This window comes from Contarinia nasturtii, unplaced genomic scaffold, assembly GCF_009176525.2.
Source record: "Contarinia nasturtii isolate CC-2019 unplaced genomic scaffold, AAFC_CNas_1.1 Cnas_scaffold_533, whole genome shotgun sequence".
Lineage (NCBI taxonomy): Eukaryota > Metazoa > Arthropoda > Insecta > Diptera > Cecidomyiidae > Contarinia > Contarinia nasturtii.
In genome coordinates this window covers 1,450,804-1,472,714 of record NW_022197885.1, presented here as the reverse complement: position 1 = coordinate 1,472,714, position 21,911 = coordinate 1,450,804, and the positions used below count along the sequence as shown (strand labels likewise).

Sequence of the window (21,911 nt, the reverse complement as noted above, 5' to 3'; positions counted from 1 at the left end):
GCGTGCCTAACGAAGGTATCGTGAAAAAAAACGAAAGAAAACAGAGAGCGTGATAAAGAAGGGAATAAAAAAAGAAGAAGCATCCAGAATAATTTAAACCGGTTCCCTTCGCCCGATCAAGAATGATATTTTTTCCATTGAATTGAATTGTGATGGTCGTTTGGAATGATCAAAACCGTACTGAATCATTATTATTGCGTTGCATGTTTTTGTTTCTTCTGCTGTTATTGCGATTGCCCCAAGTATATATATTGAACTAAAGTACGCGCGCGTTATTCATGCGTGCTGATGTCCAATTCAAAGCAAAGGATATGTCAGATTCGAAAATGCTTTCAATCCAGTTAACAGCGTGATATTTTTCCCTCGTAGGCACCTTCTTGCTTTTTTCTCTCGAATATTTTTTTTTTTCTTACGCTTCTTCACTTTCGACACTGACACAACACAAAATAAATGCGTTCAGTTCATTTGATCCTTTTATTCAATTTTTACTGTTCGCTTCGCTCATTGTCGACGTTGTCTCTTGCTAGATTTTTATCGTGGCTGAATAATTACCCAGTTTATTATAACACAAAATAGAGAAGCGAAGAAAACAAGAACGAATAATTCAATGTACACAACATGAACACCAAAAACAGCTCTACGTACATCAAAATCATCGCAATTTCAGTCAGAGTTCTTTCCATTTAACCTTCTCTTTCCCCCACTCGCGTTCTCATTATTATTATTTTTTTTCATTTTGTTGTCGTTGATTTCGAAGGATCGACGAGAAGCTATTCTTTCGACGGACATAATTGCTTTGTTTACAATTTTTCTCGTTCGTTTTGTGAATCAAAGAAGCAACAACGTTCATTTCTCAGGTCGCAATTCTCGTGCGCTCCCATCGAATTCTTCTCTCTCTCTCTCTCTCTCTCTCTCTCTCTCTCTCTCTCTCTCTCTCTCTGTGTCTGTCTGTATGTAAACGGTCTTGAACGGGCCTCCGATTGTAATCGCAATTCTATAGAGTTCTCAAATCAAAGAGAACATTCACAAATGTATGCGTGCCTTCTTTGCAAGAACGATAGTTGCTTAATAATGATGAATCTTCTTAAACTAATGGTGTCTGCGTTTGTGTGTGTGTGTACACTCTTCTTTTATTTATTATTATTTGATCTGAGAGTTCAATTCATTTCTGCACGGCATATTTCAATCCGTACACGTACAACAAATTTAATCCATATTTTGTGTACAATTTTACATTCAGCATGGATCGCGCTTTGGATTTTGTTTTCATTTAATTATGTTCATTCTATTTGTTTGAATTCAAAAGTCATGGTATTGGCTAAACGAAATCGAATCGAAAAACGCAAAAAATTATTACTATAGAATTCGTTTCCACTAAGTAATTTCTCACACGGCCAGTGTTGAGAGAAGGCTAAATTGCTCCGAAACAGAATGAACATACTAAATATTAAAAGCACGAGCGTGAACACAGTCAAAACGTAAACAAAATTCTTTGCCGTTGTTTTTTTAGTCGTGTATCTCTTCAGTTGCCTCATTCATCGCTTCGAATATACACACACATTTTTTTTCGACATGTGAATAATGCGTGAGATGAGGCAAAATTCACCTCGGGAGAGATAGAGAGAGAGAAAAGGCGAAATATTTTCGTACATTTTTTTTCGATTTAAAATTGTTGTTGTTCCATTGTAATCGCATTCTTCGGCAATCCCAAATGTTCTGAAGTTTGTGCAAAGAATGCTTCAATTTGTTGTTTTGAATGATTCGAATTAGGCCAACAAAATACGTTTTTTTTTAATCTCAATATCGCTACAGTTAGTATAAGGAATAGAGAGACTAGAGTGATGAAAACTTGATTGAATTTATGAGATCTTGAAAAACCATTAAGTGTGGAGCTAACCATCGACTGAAAATGACGGCAATCAATCGAATTTTATGGTGTAATCCAGAGTGATCGGTTCTTAATTTGAAATCAAGAAACATTAAACTAAATAAATTGTATCCATAACATACATTCCAAAGCGTATCACTCATACGATTATGAGGAACAAACGTCGCTTCATTAAAAAAATGCGTATAAATTGAATAAAAAAATGATTCGTCGAAAGCATTTCGAATTTGTGTCTCCGTTCCACCTCAATATATTGAATTACTTTCAACAATTTTCATTTTTATTAATTTTTTTTATATCGTGTACCTGTTGTTCGTCGTCTGTGTCTCTATTCTATGGAATCCGTTGAAATCGATTTAAAAACGTTTTATAATTTTATGACTCGTTTCACTTCAGAGAAATATATGAAAATGAATAAAAGAGATTCAAGGAAATGTTGTCGATCAAGGGAATTTGATGATGATAAGAATATTGGGATGTTCAGAATAATTTGATGAAGAAAAACCGAAGACCACACACATCGTTCAACAGATTCTGCAGAACAATCGAACGAACAAAGACCCAACATTTTGGTGTTGTTGTCGTCAGCAGACACTCATCAGTGTGGTCATCATGTTATTGTTGTTGTTGCTGTTTGCAATCCATAAGTCATAATAAATGCACAGCCGCAGGTACCTCAGCATTTCATTCAAAACACTTCATTATCAATGGTACAGAAAAAAATGACAGAAATAAGCGAAAGTAAATCGATGGACAATGATTCATATCGAGACCCGTGAACAAACTCGTTTGTCAATTCACCTCTTTGGAATTTGCACGAAGAATTTTGAAGTGCACATCAGAAGCACACATACATACGCGAGCTTTTGTTTGAATGACCTCTCGATTCCATCACTTTTTGATTATCACAATTTTTTTTTCGTAAACGAAACATGCAAAACGATAAACAGTCCTTGAGCAACAAAAATGAGCTTTCAAATTTAAGTTTTTATAACAAACAAACATCTGTGACATTCAAATGACCATTTTGAAATGAAATTTTAGTCATTTACAATCATTCTAATTGCCTGCTATAAATTTCAAGAGTGTAAAATCATTATACCTCTAATTTCAATAGACTAGCGTGAGAGATTGAGAGAACGCCACCATTAAAAAAAGCAAAACAAAATAGAATCAATTCAAAACCAAGTGTCAAAATGGTAAAAACCATCTCTCGAGACATTAATGAAGTACTCACAAACGCACACACTATCCGTCACCATAAAACTTAAATGAAACGATTGGATTTGTGGTTCATTGGCCGGAGTTTGATTTCAATGGTGTTTTACGTCTCCTTTTATTTACTAACGAACCAATGAAAATCCATCGAAAGAACCGTTTCAATCTATATCAAAATGCATTAAAACATTCCATTAATAGAAAGAGAGAGGCGAGAGATGGAGCAAAACAGAGAAAAGCGAATGATCGATTTCGAGTGATTACTCGGTTTATATGCTCAAATGTATGCGACCGAGTAAACGATATTTGTGTGTACATACATTGAATTCAGTCACAATCGAGTACTCATGCAACTTAACTAGTATGTTTTACTACCGTTGTCTTTTTTTTTCAACCGAGCCGCAAACACACTCTCATAGAGTAAATGCATTTGATATTATTTATGATGTGATTTAGGTTTGTGAACAAAAGATGCAGTAAAACCGTGTCCGCTCGCTCACTCGCTCGTTCACAGCAATCACCGACCACAAAAACCGACCGTAAATAATGAAACTAAATAAAATAATTGAAATTTTTTTTGTTAGAGAATGCCAAGTGAAAAAAACCTCATTCGTTGATTGTTATTATCGTGGAATTTGTCGTGAAAAAAAAAACGAGTGTGTGTGTTTGCTTGCATTCACATTTTGCATGGAATTGAATAGTGTAACGTTAAAGTTATTTCTCTCTTGCTGTCGTTCATTCTTAATTTATGGTTTTGTTATGCAATCGCGTGTACGCTACGCATGCAAAATTTGGCGCCGTTTTAACAATTAAGTTGTCGATTTGTGAATGGTTGCCCTTTTCGATTGCCACACAACTTTATTTTGACATTTGGAATATCAAACGAAATTCAAATTCAATTTTAACTCAAATAATCAATGCAAAACGTTATGATTTTTTTCGAGAGTACATTTAGCAATCAAATTGAAATTAAACTGTGTTTTTTTTGGGATACTGAAACGATACCAAAATACGATAGTCTATGATAAAAAATGCTTTGCGAGTTTCATTGAAATGAATATTCATTACAATGTTAGGCCGAAATTCATCGATAAACATTCGAGTCACGATTGTTTGACCATTTTGGATTTCTCGTTCATTTCGTCTTTGCGACGAAGAAGGAAAAAAATTGATTAAAATGCGCCGAAATGAAAAAGAAACCGTTCGGTAGCCATCAATCACATCGAAGAAAAAAAAAACAAACCAAATCATAAATGATCGCACAATTCAAAGAACACATTGAGCTGGAGTCAATGCACTTTTGTTATGGATTTCTGACAATGAAAATAGTATAACGATAAGCAGAAGTAAATAGAAAACGAGGGAAGAGAATATGAAAAAATATGACATGTCTATTTAAAATGATAATGACCGATGACTAATGACTTCACCACTGCCATTTGCTTAAATACATCTAAACCTCTAAAATTACATTTAAACTAATTGATTTCTTCTATTATTTTTTTTCTTCATCAGACACATCATATGAAAAGGCATGTCGCCGTGGTTCGGCTCCATCAACGCCGATATTGGGCCAAAAGAATCCGCCTGAACAACAGTCCACATCACGATTCACAAATTTTTTCTCAAAACGGTAGGTTGTTTTTTCTTTTTTCCCTTCGCTGTTTAATAACAAAGCCATCAAGGAAATGTTGTTTTCTAAAAAAAAAGAATTTAATTCGATATTATTTAGTTCTTTCAGATCGAATCCATTGAAACGAACAAAATCTGTGACAAAATTGGAGCGATCAAAGCGAGGACCGGGCGGTTTGCGTGGTTCACGATCACATGAATCGTTGTTATCGAGTCATGCCGTAATGTCAACGATTGATTTGTCATGTACGGGTGCCGTTGGTGTTGCGCCCGTTCATCAATCCGTTCTTGGTCGACGGCATTGTTTTCAAGTGCGCGGTGGACCACGCGGTGAACGATACTACAGTTGTGGATCACGACAAGAACGTGATTTATGGATATACAGTTTACGCAAATCGATTGCACCAAATGCTGAGCATCAGCGACACACCGATAATTCACTTAAAATGTGGATTCAAGAAGCCAAAGCAATTACACCGAAAAAACGCTATTTCTGCGAAATAAATTTGGATAAAACACTGTACGGTAGAACGAGCGTAAAACAAAAGACCGATCTTTTGTTTTGGGGTGAATATTTTGATTTTCCCGATATACCCGACATCAATGTGATTACAGTGAATGTATATCGTGAGGGTGACAAAAAGAAAAAACGTGACAAACACATTCTGGTTGGATCGGTTAAAATTCCGATACATGATGTGACAAAAACAACGCGTGAATTTACCGAAGATTGGTATCCAATTGTATCAGAGAAGCACGATAGTTTTAGTCGTAACTCGACCAAAGAACCAATACCAACATTACGGATAAAATGCCGTTTCCAAAGCATTGACATTTTGCCCATTGAAATTTATTCGGAATTTTTGCAATACTTAAAAGAAAACTATAAGAAAGTGTGCGAAATATTAGAGCCGGTTATTTTGGTTAAACCAAAAGAAGACATTGGACAAGCGTTGGTATTGTTGATGCAGGCACACGGTTTGGCTGGACCGTTTTTAACTGATGTTGTGGCATTAGATTTACTTCGGGTGGACGATCAACGGTTAACGTTCCGTGGAAACTCATTGGCCACCAAAAGTATGGAAGCATTTTTGAAATTGACCGGCGAACAATATTTACAGGATACATTGTCTGGTCCAATCACCGAAATTATTACGTCGGAAAAAGATTTTGAAGTGGATCCATTAAAAGCACACGGTTCATTATCGAGACAACAGCAAGCTCTACGCAATGCCGTTAAAAATACATGGAACAGCATTGCCGAGTCGCATAGGTAAGTGATCGATCGTTTTTAATTCACATTTTCAAAATACAGAAGCAATTAAATTGAATTATTACTAATTGTCACTCGATATTAATAGGAACTTTCCACCGCAATTACGCGAATGCTTTGCCACATTCAGAGAACGATTGATCGAATTAAACCGAGAAGATATGGCTGACAATTTGATTAGCGCATCAATCTTTTTGCGATTTTTGTGCCCAGCAATTCTGTCACCAAGTTTATTCAACATTAAGAATGGTAAATGTCTGATTTTAAAACAGAGAGATATTCAAAATTCAAAACATTGAAAAGCAAATAAATAACAATTTTTCTTGATATTTTATAGAACTTCCATCGCAACGAGCAACGCGAAATTTAACGTTGGTTGCAAAAACATTACAAACATTGGCCAATTTTACGCGATTCCAAGGTAAAGAAGACTTTATGGAATTCCTGAACGATTTCCTTGAACAAGAGGCTCCGCGCATGAAAGAGTTTTTGCATCAAATTTCAACACGATCAACACAACCACCCGTTGATACGATACTTGACTGGCCCGGTTACATAGATGAAGGCAAACAATTGGCCATTTTACACCACTTGTTGTCGGAAAATATTCCGAAATTACCGTTGCCACGTCAAAATGAGTTGGTCGAATTGCAGGGCATTTTGGGTGAAATTACAAGGGCCAAACTGTCCAACAGTTTCGGTCTTTCGCAAACCAATCTATCGGAGAATGGCCAATCAAATGGTCATCACACATTGTCTCGATCGGAAAGTGGTCACAATATTACATCGAACACAATAATCAAGCCATTGGGCAACGGAGAACGTGGCATTATGCGAGGTGTACTTACGCCGAGCTCATTGGAAAGTAAGATATCAAATCATGAATATAATTTCATGTAATTCAGAGAAAGAAAGAAAACGATAGAAACGTTTAAATTTACAAGTGCCAATAATTAACAAAAATTATTCATTTTCAGAAAATATTTTCCGATACAATGATCCGACGGTGTCACCATTGTTAAATCATAATCAAGATGGCACCGTTATCAATCGGAGCCAAAGCAGCATCTATTCGAATCCAATTCAACATTCACATTCAACTTCGAGCATATCGTCGATGTCCAATCCAAATAACTATCAAAATCATTTATTGTCCACTACCGTACATCATCATCATCACAAAAATCATGCACCCAGCCCTGAACGCTATGCGTACTTACAGCAACAGCAAAAACAACAGGTAATTAAGAACTTGAACATTTCGTTTGCAATCGGATTACAACGGTATTTAATGTATTTGTCATTGATTTCAGCATCAACAGTACAAGAGTAATGTTTATTTGGAATCGAGTGCATCAACACCGCGTAATTTTAACACTACATCACACTATTACCAATCGAATGGTGTTGCTTTGAATGGTCGACGTAGTCCATCGTTGCGTGCAAATACGTTGCCACGCAACAATAACATTCTACCAGTTACCGGCACCAATAATGGCATTCACATTGAAACGACGTCACCGTCAAAGAATTCGAATCTCATTCAAATCGGTTTGGATACATCGTCGGCTTTTGTACGAAAGAGTCCAACACCATTGTTGAAATCACAAAATCATAACAATAATACACACATGATGCAACGGAACGGTTCACAATTGAGTGACCGGGGTTCACAATTGAGTTTATTGAGTGACCGGGGTGGCAGTCAATTGGGACATGTTAATGGTAAATTCAATTTGGATTTGGGTATACCACATGATCCACCGCATCCATTGCATGCTGTTTCAGCTCGAACAACCAATCATAATTCAAATATGCCAATGAAACTAGAAGACTTGGACGATTTGTTAAAGTATGCCGATGAACAGGCAACGAGCAATGGTGACGAAATTAAGACAGCCAAAGTTGGAAGCAGCACATCCATTGGACACTGCAGTTCGGGCTATCAAAGTATTACAACACAATCACAAAGTTCAACAAGTCCAGTCGATTTGGCGAGCGGTGTGAATGTGTCGAATCCAATTGATTTTCCAAGCAACAGCATAAAAACGCGACGAGGTCTCGGCCAACACATTTCATCAACGGCAAAATATCAAAAATATGTAAATGGAAACAATAACAATGCAAATATGATGAATGGCAGTGCGCTAGCATTTAAAAACCCACTTTACCAATTGCAAAATGCGATCGGCATTAATGGGACGAATGGTACAACAATTGCAATTAACAATAATGTTGGTTCGACAAATAGTAAAGGTGGACGAAGACAACACTATAGTCAAATTCATTCAAGAGTTTCACAACAATCGTCGTCGCTAACACCGTCGAGCAGTGATGAAAGGCTTAGTCAATCGAATGCACTTGACGATTCAAATGGTAACACGGTCGCCGGATTGATTAGCAACCTAAATGGCACGCTAACGAGTAGCAGTGACAAAGAACATTCGTTGAACGATGATTGCGGCAGCAGTACATTGAATGGCAACAGTTCAATTGTAAAACGATTGACCGGAAGCAATAATCGAATGCCACGTACAAATCCAATGATGCAGGTTTGTCTATTTTTGTATTGAAAATTGAAAAAAAAAGACAAAGATTTTTTTACAATTTAATTTTTCTTTCAAATTACAGTACAAACGCGAAGATCCAATTGAACCATTGGCACATCACAATCATATCAATCATCATCATCGCTTCCAGAGACGAACAAGCCTTGATTCTCCACACTCTGGATCAGATAGCTCATCGGAGGGTGAAGGTTTGTTATTAATTTTACTCTCTCTTTTTTTATTGAAATTCACATAGAAACATCAAAGTTATTTATCGATTCGTATTTGCAGAACTCATTAGAAGTGACGGTAAACGAACGCGTCGTATCCCGCGAACAATTGAACAATGTGAACGAGAAATTCAACGACTTCAATCATCGTTAGATGCCCTTCGGACTCATCGTACGGAAGATGGTAGTGACATTGGTGGCCGTGACTCGAATGATGAACATCATGCAATGCAACCGCATAGTGACATCAAAATGCGAAACATTATTACAAAGTGAGTGAACTCTTTTTTTCTCAATTCTATAAATAAATTATTACCGCGAATATACGACAAAATGTTCAATGCAATTGTGATCACACCCTCACAGATTGATTTCCATGGAAAAGGAATTACGACAAGAGCAGATGAAAATGTCTGTTGCATTGACCCATAAGCAACGCGTTATCGAAGCGCAAGGACAACAAATTGCCGCTCTAGATGCAGCCAACAATCGATTGCTCAGCGCATTAAGTAGTCTACGACAACGATACGAAACGGTGAATCAATCACCGAATTCATCGACTATTAATCCAAATCATTCGGCACATTGCTAAGCAATTCAAATTCCGTTTGGAACAATATTCAAACGAAATAAATAAACAACAACAAAACTATTGCTCAATATATATGTACGAAAAAGACATCTTTTTTGTTTCAAAAGATGATTTGAAAAAGAAAACCAAAATATTGTGTTTGTGTGTTTAATCACAGTGGCACAGCACAAACCCCAGCATTACATTTATAAGTTCATTATTTTCGCATCCCTATCCAAAAAGCAAACAACAACAATTCACCAAAATCATCAAAACAAAGTGTATCACTAATGTTCCCAACGTTCTTCTCTATTTTGACAACGATATTTTACAATTTAAAGAAAATAAAAACAAATGAAACATTTAAAAAAAATTGTAACATTAAAATGCATTTCTTTTATTTTGATTTCCCTTCCATTATCCGTACACCTTCATGTTCATCATCCAGTCACCATTATCTATCTACTAATTTTAAGCAAGAAAACTATCCAAAAATATAATAGATTCAAATAGATCGTATATCCATAATCAAGTTCTCCGATGATGATTTTAAATAAAATGGCAAATAAATCATAGCCCAAACTCAAAATCAAACATAAAAAATACTACAAAATAGTAAAAAAATAATCAGAAATTCGTATTATTTTAATTTTAAAGAATGAAAAACACAAATTTTATGTTCTGTATATTTATTTCGTCTAGGTTTTTCTCCATTTCGCTTTCATTTAACTACTTTTTTGTACAATTAGAAATTCTACCTTTGATTTAGAAATTATTCGAATTAATTGAATTTTGTATAAAAACAATTTATTGACAATGATTTTTTTTTTGGTTTTAAGAGAAAAAAAAAAAAAAAAAAACGAAATCAGTTCGATTCGTAGCTGAATTTTTGCAAAGGAAGAAATGTATACAAATTTACACATTTCTTCTCAAACATGTATGAACACAATTGAATATCTACGTAGATTTTATGTGTTTAAAACTTAAGAATCTATTTAAACAATGTACTATAAACAAACAAACCCTTTAGAAATTAGAAACTATAAAATGAATGTTATAGTCAAAACTCATTCAGACTCCACAAATCTCTAGAGAATACATATAATTGTATGTTCTGAATATTGCTAATTTCTTCTTAACCAATTTAAATGTAAACCATTGCTCGCACCTTTTACACACTCATTTGGATGCAAATAAAATGCAAAATTCAACTCAATATGACCCAATGAATAATTAAACAAATTGCGTTTCATTCCAATTTTATTCAATTTTCAGATACGTATATACTATATAGTCAATAGACATGTATATTAAAAAAATAGGTAAGTTGTCCTCAATTCAATTCATTGAGATGCATTTTTCCATTTCAAAATGACTATGAGTGCATCTGGACAATACAAATATTATCCCCGATTATATCTGAAGAAAAAATGATTAAATTGTCTATTTTAATTTTGTCATATTTTGTCGTTTGTACAATTGGTTTTTTGTCTTTTGTCCAATTTTTCAGGTAATTTAAGTGGAACAGTATTCATATTCAATCAAACTTTCTTCACAAATAATATTCAATTCACGGCTACAACGAATATCGTTCCATTTTTGAGCCGTATTTGGACCCCAGACCATGTCATTGCTAAAGATGTTTATGCAACTCTCAGTATAGTGATTGAGATTGTCCGGCTGCCCAGGTGCCCAATTAGTAAAACTGACTGGTCTACCGTTACCCATCCATAACCACGTTATATTGTCACCCAATTTTGTTCCCGATGTCCAAAATGCACTTCCTTCATGACCTTTAACAAAAATAAGTGTATACCCCAAGTCATTCCGTTTTTCTTCGCACAGTATGAGTGTAACTTCAAGAATTACCTTGGTCTTTGATTTGCTGTGTGATTTGATCGCTATCTGCTTTCGACGATATACTAACTAGATTCATTCCAATGGAGCGGCAATGATAGAAAGATTTATGCCAATTTGCCTGGATGTAAATTATGTATTCAATATACTCTTTATTGTTAACTTTATAAAATTCACAGTTTACCTTGAATGTGGTTATGAAATGATATTTTTTGATGACTTTATGCTTGGGATAGAACATTTGACTACAAATCAATGCTATAACAAAATTAAGGAAGAAAAACAAATAATAAACTGAATTTTTTTTTTATTTCAAAATTTTGTTTTCTCACACACATACATATCAATAAAAACACTAAAATAATTGGTATTATGCTTGACTTCATCTTCATTTAAACAATTCAACTGATATCAATTATTGGATTTAAAGCCAAAATTTTTTTAAGATGAATCGACTTCACCCTGCTTTTTTATCGAATTGTATATTTGATTTAATAAATGAAAGGCACAATTTGCGTTCAATGTTCTAAATGAACTTGTGATAATTTTGTGATGTAATGATATACATATTTATAAACTAACTGATTAGTAGAATGAAATTTTAGACGAGTTTATCATTTTTTATTTAATAATATTTCTATCGCTGTGGATAAAAATGAATTAAGAAATCTCAATTCCTGCTCTCTCGTATGGGCGTGAGCAGACATTCAGCTACACATTTAATCAGTAACATTTGAGATTCGACATTTTATTTTGTAATTATATATTCAAAAGCATTCATACCCAAAAAGGAGAGAGATTGTGGTGTTTAAAAGAAAAAAATATTGCATGCCCAAGGAACAATTTGTGTGTTAAAATCATCATTTCAGGAAGTCAAATCATGCTATACTTTGAGCCTTATTTTAGCTTTTATTTCACTCACTACTATGCCCACTAAAGGGTGATATCCGTGTGTAATTTGGACTCTTGAGTAGAGTTCAGTTCAGGTAAAATCTGGGGTAAATTTCGGGTGTCATTAAAAATCAATTTATGTCTGACCAATAAACATAGTATTCATCGGATCAAAAAATAATGTACTAAATGATGAGAAATTTTTTTCGGATTTAATGACGATTTAATTAGTTCGTCTCTGGTAGCCACCAAAATTTGACATTTTTCACCTTGTGAACAATTATTTCAATTACAAAAATAATCAAAGCAAATCCCGTAAGCACCAAATAGATTATTATCGGAATCTTTAGGTGATCCACAGTCAAAGTATAATCGTCATCAACTTCATTGCCGAAAAATTGCTTCAATCGAAATTCCGAAATGAAAGCCGAAAAAGACGAGTAAAATTCAACAAAACCATATTCCGACATTGAAATAGATGCTTCGTTAACTTTGCGTATCACTGGTTCAGGAATATGTTCAATATCTGTTTTAACATAGAATTGGTAATATACGTTACCTAAAATGATCAAAATATTGCAAATTTAAATTAATTATAGAAAACTTCTGTCCATGGAATGCTACATTAAACTGCTACATTAAATGAACAGGACATATTTTCGTATCTATTACTTTAATAATTTTATGACAAAAGTCAGCTCAAACAAATACCAATTGAATCCGGTAATAGGTCAAAGTTACGATGTCCATTTACTGACACCTTAACATAGTTCAACAAGTCCTCTGAAACCACATAAGCAAACGAATCACTATGATTGAGAATTAAACTCATTAATGGTATTTTAAGGTAATTGTATTTATCACTTGATCCAAGTTTATTTCGGAAGAAAAAAAAACGAATTGAATTCAAAATTTGACACACCAAACAATAAAACCAACTTTAGCATTTGCTCAACGATCTTGTCTTTGCCTTTGAGTCCAAAGTTTGAGTAAATTGGTGGATTTATTTTAGCTAATTCGTCAAATGTATCGATTCTTTGTTAACGTATAAGAAACGATGGAAACAAACCAAATTGAAACCAGAACGTTGTCAAAAAGAAAGCGCCAATCAGCAAGATTCCAAAGATCAATCTTTCAAGTTTATGTCTCATGCTCAGATTTCCGCCGGCAAAGAAACTGATAATAACATCGATGAATGATGAAATACAACTATCACGTCGAAGCCGATTCTTTTGGCGTACATAACGAAGCACGATTGCAGCCAACAAGAAATATGCAAAGACTGAACCGCTTATGGTCACCTCTGAATCATTGATAATTCGATAATGTTTGCGCTTGAAATCAGAACCATAGACAAAAATCACCAATAATTTTATAAAACGATACGGATAGAATGAAATATTGTTCATTTGATTATCCGTCGAGTATGCTCATGCTAAATTGCAGAATCTTGGATATGTCAGCATTTAATTCCTTTCTGAAAGTTTCAAATGGAAAAAACCAAAAACAAATAATAATTTTATAATAACTTTTTTTCCTTACAGTTTTTCCATTCCAACGGATTCATATGTTTCTGTGAGTCCCTTGTAAAATTTACGATATTCGGGATAAACTTTTTGATAAATTTTTCCTTTTTCTAATGAAAGATTTTGGTTGCAAGAGAACTTTTTGTGGCATTAGCTGTTGCATTTAAATTTACGTATAACCAATTCAAAATAAAACCAGCTCCGTCGTAAGTATTATACGTTTTTCGTACTGTTTCATTATGTTCACAAATCATTGGTAAACGATTATTTATCACTAGCTTCCAATCAGTTTCATATTTTTTAAATATCAAGTTGTATAGATTTATCTTTCTAAACTCATTAATTCCACTTTGTTCAAAGAGATTTTCAATGACTTTTCTGTTTTGCACTTCAGGTTCCTTTTGCTTTCCATGATTTTCTTCAGATATTTTACTGTGTTTGGAAATGAATTGAACGTTGATTGAACCCGTTTCCGAATTAAAATGCAGAATTAGATTATTGGAGTTAAAATATGAAGCAAATTTTTCCGGTATGCTCGATGGATGAAAAAAGAACAAAGAGGCGATAAAATGTGAACAATTCCTTGAGATCATCGATATTCTCTGGCCAATTATTGATGTCGAAGAAAATCAATTGAAGAATGTGATTGGTGTGCTCGTATGGCTTCCATGGCAACTGAACTGGTTCTTTGGTGATGTCGGTCAAAAGATGTGGAAACGAATGCTGACAAATTGATTGAATGCCCGTTATCAATTGATTGATTTGTAATGCGTTTGGATCGTAGAGAAAGTGTCCAGTTCGAAAATTGCCGTCGATGAATAAATGGCAAATAAAAAGTGCCAATTTATGAAAATTCAAAAAATTGAAGACAACATATTTGTCAGTGCCGTTTGTTGACTCTGGCTTATGCTGAATCGAATAGATTGTGATTTTATTTATTTTATCACAGAATACACGTAGTCCGAAATTTGTATAGATTTCCGTCGAGAAAGTTGATATTTTATTGTTAAATTATGAAAATTTGTAGAATATTTGAATGGCTGAGAAAAATCATGACTCAAATAATATGCACATAGAAGATAGAAACTTTAAAAGAAAGAGTGAAACAATTCAAAAATCCACATGTTCTTTTTTCAAGATTCTGTCTTTAATATTTTTTGAACAAGTTTCATTGTTGTGTGCTTCTTGATCGCATTATATTTTTTTACTGTTGTGTGCAATATACTCAGTCTCCGAGAGTTTCATATAAACTCTCCTTGTAATAGCCAAATAACGCCTATCGATTCAATCACGATTGGTATTCGCTTACTATTCAATAGGCATCACATAGCAAGTTTATATGAAACTCTCGGAGACTCGGTATAGAGCACTCAAACAGTGAAAAAAGTCCAGATCGTGATTTGGATGATAAAGAATGCGATTTTTTCATTCTGATTTCACCAGGTGATACAGAAAATTGAGTAGTATTTGAAAATTGAAGGAAAAAAATTTAATTATTTTTTTCATTTTTCGCCATTTTTTTACCATCTACATGGGAGGCTTGTATGAAAAACACGGAAGACCGCTGAAATGACACTGTCACACGTCCGTTCATATTTTGCAATTGCCATTGCAATTTGTACAGTTTTTAGATTTTTCAACGGATTTATCTTGAAACCAAAATCAAACTACACATGTGCATATTTGAAATAATCATAATCAATACTGAATTGTAATGATAATTTACAGAAAGAGGAGAGAGTGAGAGAAAACAACACAAAAAAAATGTTATATCACAATTATCGTACCAGGTGTAAGCTGTCGTATAAAACAATTACAAATTTTTAAAATAACCATTCAGTGTATGCTATCATCGATGATTATTCTTTAAAAAATGGGACAATTTGAGATCGTTATTATTATTTATTAAAAATTCTATGTAGGTGAATGCAAATCGATTTTAGTTGTAGAAAGTTAGAGCACTCAATTTGTTTCAACTATCAAATGCATTTGTCATTAAAATGATGTACGTGGATCTGCATGTACAAAAAATTCTATTCTCTATAATTATCCTGTTCGGTCTAGATCCGCTGAGTCGGGGAAAGTTTTCAATGTCTGCACATGACGCAGTCTATTTCTCATTGGCTAAAAAGTCTGACGAATCTACAAAGTTCATATTGATTTACTATTCACACTATAATATTAGTTGTCCAATGTTCTAAATATTTAATTAAATACATACATCAATATCCATACAATAAAACTGACTAGAAATATATCCCACCATCCAATTCGTACATTTTCGTTATGTGACATTTACATGGACATTTATTGAATTTATTCTCAACGATAAATAAATTTTAGTTACAACTAGCAATAAGTGAATTCTACAATATTTTACCATTTTATTTTGGGAAGATCAGAGAAACACTTTAGATTTTGAGAATTTTTCTTTGAAATCAACTCCTAAAAATTTCAATAAATGGCACAAAATGTACTAAGTAGCCGCAATTTACGAATATACCTGGGATATAGCTGTTTTATACATCAGGAAGAGGAACGATAAGCAAAAAATTTGCTACTTATTTCAATTTTGTCTTTGGACGAAGCCCAAGACATGAAGACGAATCACTTTTGTATTCGTTTCAATAATACACAACGTGGATCATGCATCCATTTAATGGTATAAAATAACGTTGGTTTCGTTATGTTGATGTTTGTTTCAGTGCGCTTTCATCATAAAGCATTTTATGAAATGTTTCAACATAAGCTGCGCATATTGAATGATCCTGATAAAAATGAAAACGAGAAGAAGGAACTACTTTGCAAACTTATTGACCTTCAAATTTCCGTTAGAGACTAATTAAAAGTTTTATTTCCAATTTTATACAATATTTTATACAATATTTAATGAAATATTTTGTTTTTATAATTTTCAGTTGGCTTTTACATTCATCAAAAATCTACAGCTCCATTATTTTGATCGAACTAATTTACAGCATGGTGGGCTTGGCATGTTGCATTTTCATTTTGGAGATGGTAACCAAATTACGTTTTTTTAATTATTTCGGAACCCTCGTCATCACCTATGAATCCTAATAATTGTTTCGTTTTATTACTGCAGTATTTTTGGTACTCACTTTTGACCATTGGCTGAAACAACTCCGTTCTGAAAAGTGACAACCTTTTTTTGTTCTTCAATTTTACTAAAATAAAATTCACATAATTTCACTCCGACCTTATACTTCAATATTACATACTATTACTGTTTGTTATCAATTTTATTAGGTTGTGAACACAAATGATCACCTTTCAGCTTGAAATAATATAAAGGAACCTTTAGCACCAGTGTTATAGCCCTATTATCTTACACTATAATCAATATTCTTAATCTTTCTTTGGCTTATAAATACGATGAGATTTTTATGCCATTTATTGACATTGAAATTGTTAAAAAAATATATGAATATTTAAAGTATATAAATTTGATCAAATGTTAATGTTATAAAGAAGGCAAATATTCTAATTAATATTTTATATTATTAAGCTCTTTTTACCTTAAAGAATTTGAACATTTTGGTATACGATGTAGATTTTTCGATATAGAGATTTTTTTTTTTCATTAAATAAAGAAAATTGTTTGTGAAAATCAAATTCAATGTTTTATAAACTTGTTATTCAATATTACCAACATTTGGCGCACACCTTCAAATATTTTTTTAATGTTTTATGTTTTTCAGTTGGCTGTCATGGTGTTTGACAGTACATTTGAACGATTGAACGGTTTGAGAAAGAGAAAAAACGTCGTCGTATATAGTGTACTCTGTCTGCCCAATGCATTGAGTTAGCAAAACTAACACATTGTGATGTGAATTCTAATACAAACGCACGAGTTGCGTTTACTTTGCGGTGTTTCAACGTTTTGTTTTCATTTTGATCGTCTTTTTGACTTTCTAGTTGTCGTTTTGAGTTTTTTTCTGTTTTATGCCAATGGCATTTATTTTGATTTTTCACCAAAAATAATTGTACGGCCAAATTTGTTGAAGTTTTGTGAATGTGATTCAATGCGTTTTGCGTCATTTCGCCAATATTGTCGTTGCGATGTAAAGTGATTAAAATTGTTTTATTGACGGGACACACAAACAACATCCATTTCGACTATATCGGACATAACATGAACGAGTGATATGTAGTGTAAATGGCAATGAGTACGAATTAAATTTTTGCCAATTATAATTGTTGTTATTGTTTGATCGATGCCATTGAATTCCAGTAAAATGGTAAAATGTCATAAAATTCAACGTGAATTAATTTGAATAGCGCCAATTATGCGAGAAAAAGTCATGTTGAATGTGTAAAAGGAAAGGCAAGAATTACGTTCGATTACAGAAACGAAATGAGATTGACAACAAACTGAATGGAAACTAATAATTTTGTTTGTGAGCAAAAAAACTTTTAAAAATTACTCGTTTTTTTTAAATTTTGTTTTGAATAAATGATGGATGATGAATGTCGTGGCGTTCGGCAGCGTAAAAAACAAGCAGATCCAACTTGTTGTCCTGTTTGTGGTATAACAGTGAGATCACATGAAATGCAACAACATTATTCGATGGAAATGGACCGTTTAAATAAATTAAGTGTGCAAAAATACCGGAAATCACAATCAAAAGATATTAACATGCCTTCACCAACCGCCGGCAATTCATCATCGACTGCAAGCGCAGCGAGCACAGCAAACACATCAGCCGATCCGAAGGATTGTTGGAACACATACCAACGCATTAAAAACAATCGAAGTGCTAGACTTAAGGTGAGTTACTTTGAATTTTCATCTTTTGAAATAACATTTTACTAATAAAACATTTTTTTAAAATAATAGTTAAAAAATCGTAAGCGACGAGCAGATGACCCAACGTGTCCTGTTTGCAATGAACGTATATCGGATGACATAAATCTTCATGTAGAACTCTGTTTACGGAGAAACGGTAGCTCGAGTGGTGTTAACGTTGAAGACGATGACGATGATATTAGTATTGATGTGGAAGGTGAATCATATGAAGAATACGAATGGGCCGGTCAAACTCGGATTCGAGCATCATCGATGCTTGAAGGTGGTTATACAGCAGCGGGTAAAATACATTCTTATTTCAATATACAGCAATTTCAATTCAAGTTTTTAATTTCGATTTGTATCTTCAGGTCTTCAAACCACTTCTATGGGTCAATCAAGTCAAAACGACGAAGACGAGGATCTTAATGTGGATGGAGATGATTCACAAATCTATGGCGAACCGCAGTACAGCGAACGTGATATAATTTTACCAATGGTCGACAATAACAAAAAGGAAAATGTCTATCTAAGAAATTTGGTAATCGGTGAAGCGACTGACAAAACAAATTCAACTCATTCGCGAAATGGAATCGGTAGTTCAGCATTTGAGAATGGTGACGATGATTTCGTGCAGCCAACAACAAGTAGTTCGTTTGTGAATCATTCCATTGCTGAAACTGAAATCAAATGCGAAAGTACATCGAGCAGCAGTCGAATTACGATCGATTTAAAAGATGGATCGGTGAAAGAAGTCACCACAGTAGCTATCACAAATCAACCGTCGGTGGCACAAAGTGAAACGGCCGCCTCACAAATTATTGATGCGTTAAAAGAAAAAATCCGCGAATATGAAGCCATCATTAAAAATAAAAGTAAATGCTTGATTTGTATGGACGAGTTTAGGTAATTCACATATTCAAAATGTAAATTTAAACGTTTAAAATTATTTTTATTTTTTTTTTCTAATAAATTTTAGAGTACCGGTTGTTTCCATTTGTTGTTGGCACGTCCATTGCGAAGAATGTTGGCTTCGAACGCTCGGAGCTCGTAAACTCTGTCCACAATGTAATATGATCACATCGCCAACCGATTTACGAAAGATTTATATGTAAACTATAATCATAAAAAAAACACAAACTAACAGAATAGATATAGATTTAGAGCCTTTTTGTATATAGTATTATTTACTTTAATTATTACTAATAAACTGATGAAAAAAAATCAATAGTTTTGAAAATGAAACTGAAACGTTTCTCTTTTTTTTGAAAATGGTTAATAAAGTTGTGTTTAATTTATTAGGATATAGCTTGTATATCTTTTTCTTACTGCAAAATATAAAAAAAAATCCAATTTTGTGAAAGAAAAAAGCAGCATAAAAAGCTCTTCCATGAAATAAATTTTTCACGGACGAATTTAAAACCCATTCATGTGATGTTCGTGAATGATTAGAATGGGTATAAAACAATCAAAAGCCCAATTAACACGTGAGCCTTCATATCCTTTTTCCTCTTACTACTTTGACCTTTTGTTTAATGACTTTTCTGTACGATTCTGTTAATATATGGTAGTCGTATAGTTTGTCTACAACTTTTACGTTAAAACATAAACAAAATCCAAAGTTTTGCGCACATCCAGTGATAGAAATGCCGAATAGTGTACATGCTATATTTTGACTTACAAACAAACATTGCGATTGCATCATCTTTTTTAGCCAACTATTGAGCATAATGAATCAAATAATAAAGCCATTTCTTGACATCAAACTGATTTCAAACTAAAAAAGAGATTGATTGAATACCTTAGTTCAGAATAATTTGTATAAAAATCATCAAAAAAGATGAAAGCAAAATATAACAAAATGCTCATGTTAGTCATAATTATGCCTAAAAATTCATAGAAAATGCGGAAATAATAGAGAAATGGTGTGAATGGAGCAGCCACATATGAATATGTATGATATTTGTCACAAAATATAACAAGAGCAAAGTGGCGCAGTGGAAGCGTGCTGGGCCCATAACCCAGAGGTCCGAAGATCGAAACTTCGCTTTGCTAGAACTTTTTTTTTAACTCAGCATTGTATTGATATGACTTCTCGATATTTTTTGCTTTATTTATGTTCGTAAGTTTCAAAAAAATTAAGCTAAAAAATTATTTCAATAAAAATAAGTATAATTATTATTTTTATATTAGGATGTTGAAAGAAATAAAGTTATCTATTTTTTATGTTTGAAAGAGTATCGAAGAAGTTATAAAAAACATATCACATGGAATATTTGAAAAAGTTTTCATCGAATATACCTTTTGAATGATAATTTGATAAAAATTCGAAAATTTATTATTGACTACCAACAAAAGTAAAAATGTGAAAAATCAATTGAATTAGTTGGTTTGAATTAAAAAAAAATCATTTTCATTGCGATGCATTTTCTTAGATTAGGTGCGACTCATATAAGTCAGGTAACGCATATTGGTGCGTCAAAAACGTGCGTGATATCAATATATGTGGCTGCTCCACACATGAGTTCGTTTTAATGCATTGATTTAGAACTATCATGTCTTTAACGTTCGTAACATTACTAAAGCAATGTAATATTTATTACAATCTCATGTCGATTACATACAAAAGTTATCGATCTTTTAATATTTGATTACCATTGAAAAGCAAAGAATGTGAACTTTAAACTATAAACGTTGATTTAAAAAGATTTATGATGCAATTTAATGTTGTTCATTGGTTTCTCCTTCATCATTTTCAAGTAATGCAAGGCATCTAGATGAACCGGTTTACGGCAACATAGAAATCGGAATACGACTTCTGCATGCGGCAATCAACTTGAACTTGAATTTCAATCTTTTCTTTTCCTTTTCAATAATGCATCCAGCAGATGGTCCAGCAAAATAGAAGAGAAGTTAATTACTAGTTTGCATCTGCAACTTTCTCAATGATAAATTCGAAAATGTGCATATTCTTCGCATATCATACATTTTTATATTGACCACCTTCTGTAACATCCATTCAATCTTTCCTTTCAATATAATAAGATAAGAGAGCAGTACAACGAATGAGCATTGAAAAAGATGACAAAACTGAGCTTTCTCAAGACAGTACCGCAATATTTCTAGTGAAAAACAAAAGGAAAAGAGTTGACAACTTTTTTTAAAATATGAAATCATCTGTTTTTATTATTATTCAGATATTGAATACATAATATGAGCCTACTGTTGTAAAATTCGTCAAAGACTATTGTTTGGATTTATTTATGTTTCATTTTAAATTTTTAATAAAAGAAAATGCTTCAAGCTCTCGTTGGCATTGAAGTTTCTTTTGTTAAATTAGAATGAATACATGTTGTCGGGTAAAAATCTGGATATTTAAATAAGGCTATTTGAATTGGTTGGCAGTTTTTTGGGGGTGTTGGATTAATGAAAATGACATTCAAATTATTGAAAATCTCAACTAAAAAAA

General features: G+C 33.2%; 3 protein-coding genes and 1 non-coding gene across 7 annotated transcripts in view; 3 read left to right on the top strand and 1 right to left on the bottom strand.

Moving 5' to 3' along the window:
- LOC116339500 (probable Ras GTPase-activating protein) overlaps nt 1-10,401 on the top strand; it is a 141,023-nt gene extending 130,622 nt beyond the window's left edge. For 3 of the 4 annotated variants that reach the window (XM_031765414.1, XM_031765413.1, XM_031765412.1), the window contains 9 exons: nt 4,622-4,739; nt 4,848-6,011; nt 6,100-6,260; nt 6,349-6,876; nt 6,989-7,251; nt 7,325-8,563; nt 8,643-8,769; nt 8,852-9,062; nt 9,157-10,401. In XM_031765414.1, coding sequence (XP_031621274.1) covers nt 4,622-4,739; nt 4,848-6,011; nt 6,100-6,260; nt 6,349-6,876; nt 6,989-7,251; nt 7,325-8,563; nt 8,643-8,769; nt 8,852-9,062; nt 9,157-9,382 — 4,037 coding nt within the window. In that variant the 3' untranslated portion in view covers nt 9,383-10,401. Of the gene's footprint in view, nt 1-4,621; nt 4,740-4,838; nt 6,012-6,099; nt 6,261-6,348; nt 6,877-6,988; nt 7,252-7,324; nt 8,564-8,642; nt 8,770-8,851; nt 9,063-9,156 lie in introns of all 4 variants that reach the window. The other variant, XM_031765411.1, reaches the window with a different exon arrangement.
- A 407-nt stretch (nt 10,402-10,808) lies between these two features.
- Nucleotides 10,809-11,446, bottom strand: LOC116339871 (perlucin-like). The gene is made up of 3 exons (XM_031765947.1): nt 11,403-11,446; nt 11,231-11,339; nt 10,809-11,154 (listed from the first exon to the last, which is right to left on the bottom strand). Exons 2-3 carry the CDS (start codon nt 11,295-11,297, stop codon nt 10,877-10,879), a joined length of 345 nt encoding a protein of 114 aa, XP_031621807.1. The 5' UTR covers nt 11,298-11,339; nt 11,403-11,446; the 3' UTR covers nt 10,809-10,876.
- A 6,098-nt stretch (nt 11,447-17,544) lies between these two features.
- LOC116339544 (E3 ubiquitin-protein ligase Rnf220) lies at nt 17,545-19,693 on the top strand. The gene is made up of 4 exons (XM_031765483.1): nt 17,545-18,424; nt 18,494-18,743; nt 18,814-19,348; nt 19,422-19,693. The coding sequence occupies exons 1-4, from the start codon at nt 18,110-18,112 to the stop codon at nt 19,555-19,557; spliced, it is 1,236 nt and encodes a 411-aa protein (XP_031621343.1). The 5' UTR covers nt 17,545-18,109; the 3' UTR covers nt 19,558-19,693.
- Nucleotides 19,694-20,425: 732 nt separating this feature from the next.
- Trnam-cau lies at nt 20,426-20,497 on the top strand. Its single transcript has one exon. It is a non-coding gene; the product is annotated as a tRNA-Met (tRNA).
- The last annotated feature ends 1,414 nt before the right edge of the window (nt 20,498-21,911 follow it).

Coding starts and splice junctions, on each gene's coding strand:
- LOC116339871 (XM_031765947.1), bottom strand. CDS start 11,297: ATGAATCTAGTTAGTATATCGTCGAAAGCAGATAGCGATCAAATCACA. Junction 11,155..11,230: donor ACAGCAAATCAAAGACCAAG/GTAATTCTTGAA, acceptor TTTTTGTTAAAG/GTCATGAAGGAAGTGCATTT.
- LOC116339544 (XM_031765483.1), top strand. CDS start 18,110: ATGATGGATGATGAATGTCGTGGCGTTCGGCAGCGTAAAAAACAAGCA. Junction 18,744..18,813: donor AGGTGGTTATACAGCAGCGG/GTAAAATACATT, acceptor TTGTATCTTCAG/GTCTTCAAACCACTTCTATG. Junction 19,349..19,421: donor ATTTGTATGGACGAGTTTAG/GTAATTCACATA, acceptor AATAAATTTTAG/AGTACCGGTTGTTTCCATTT.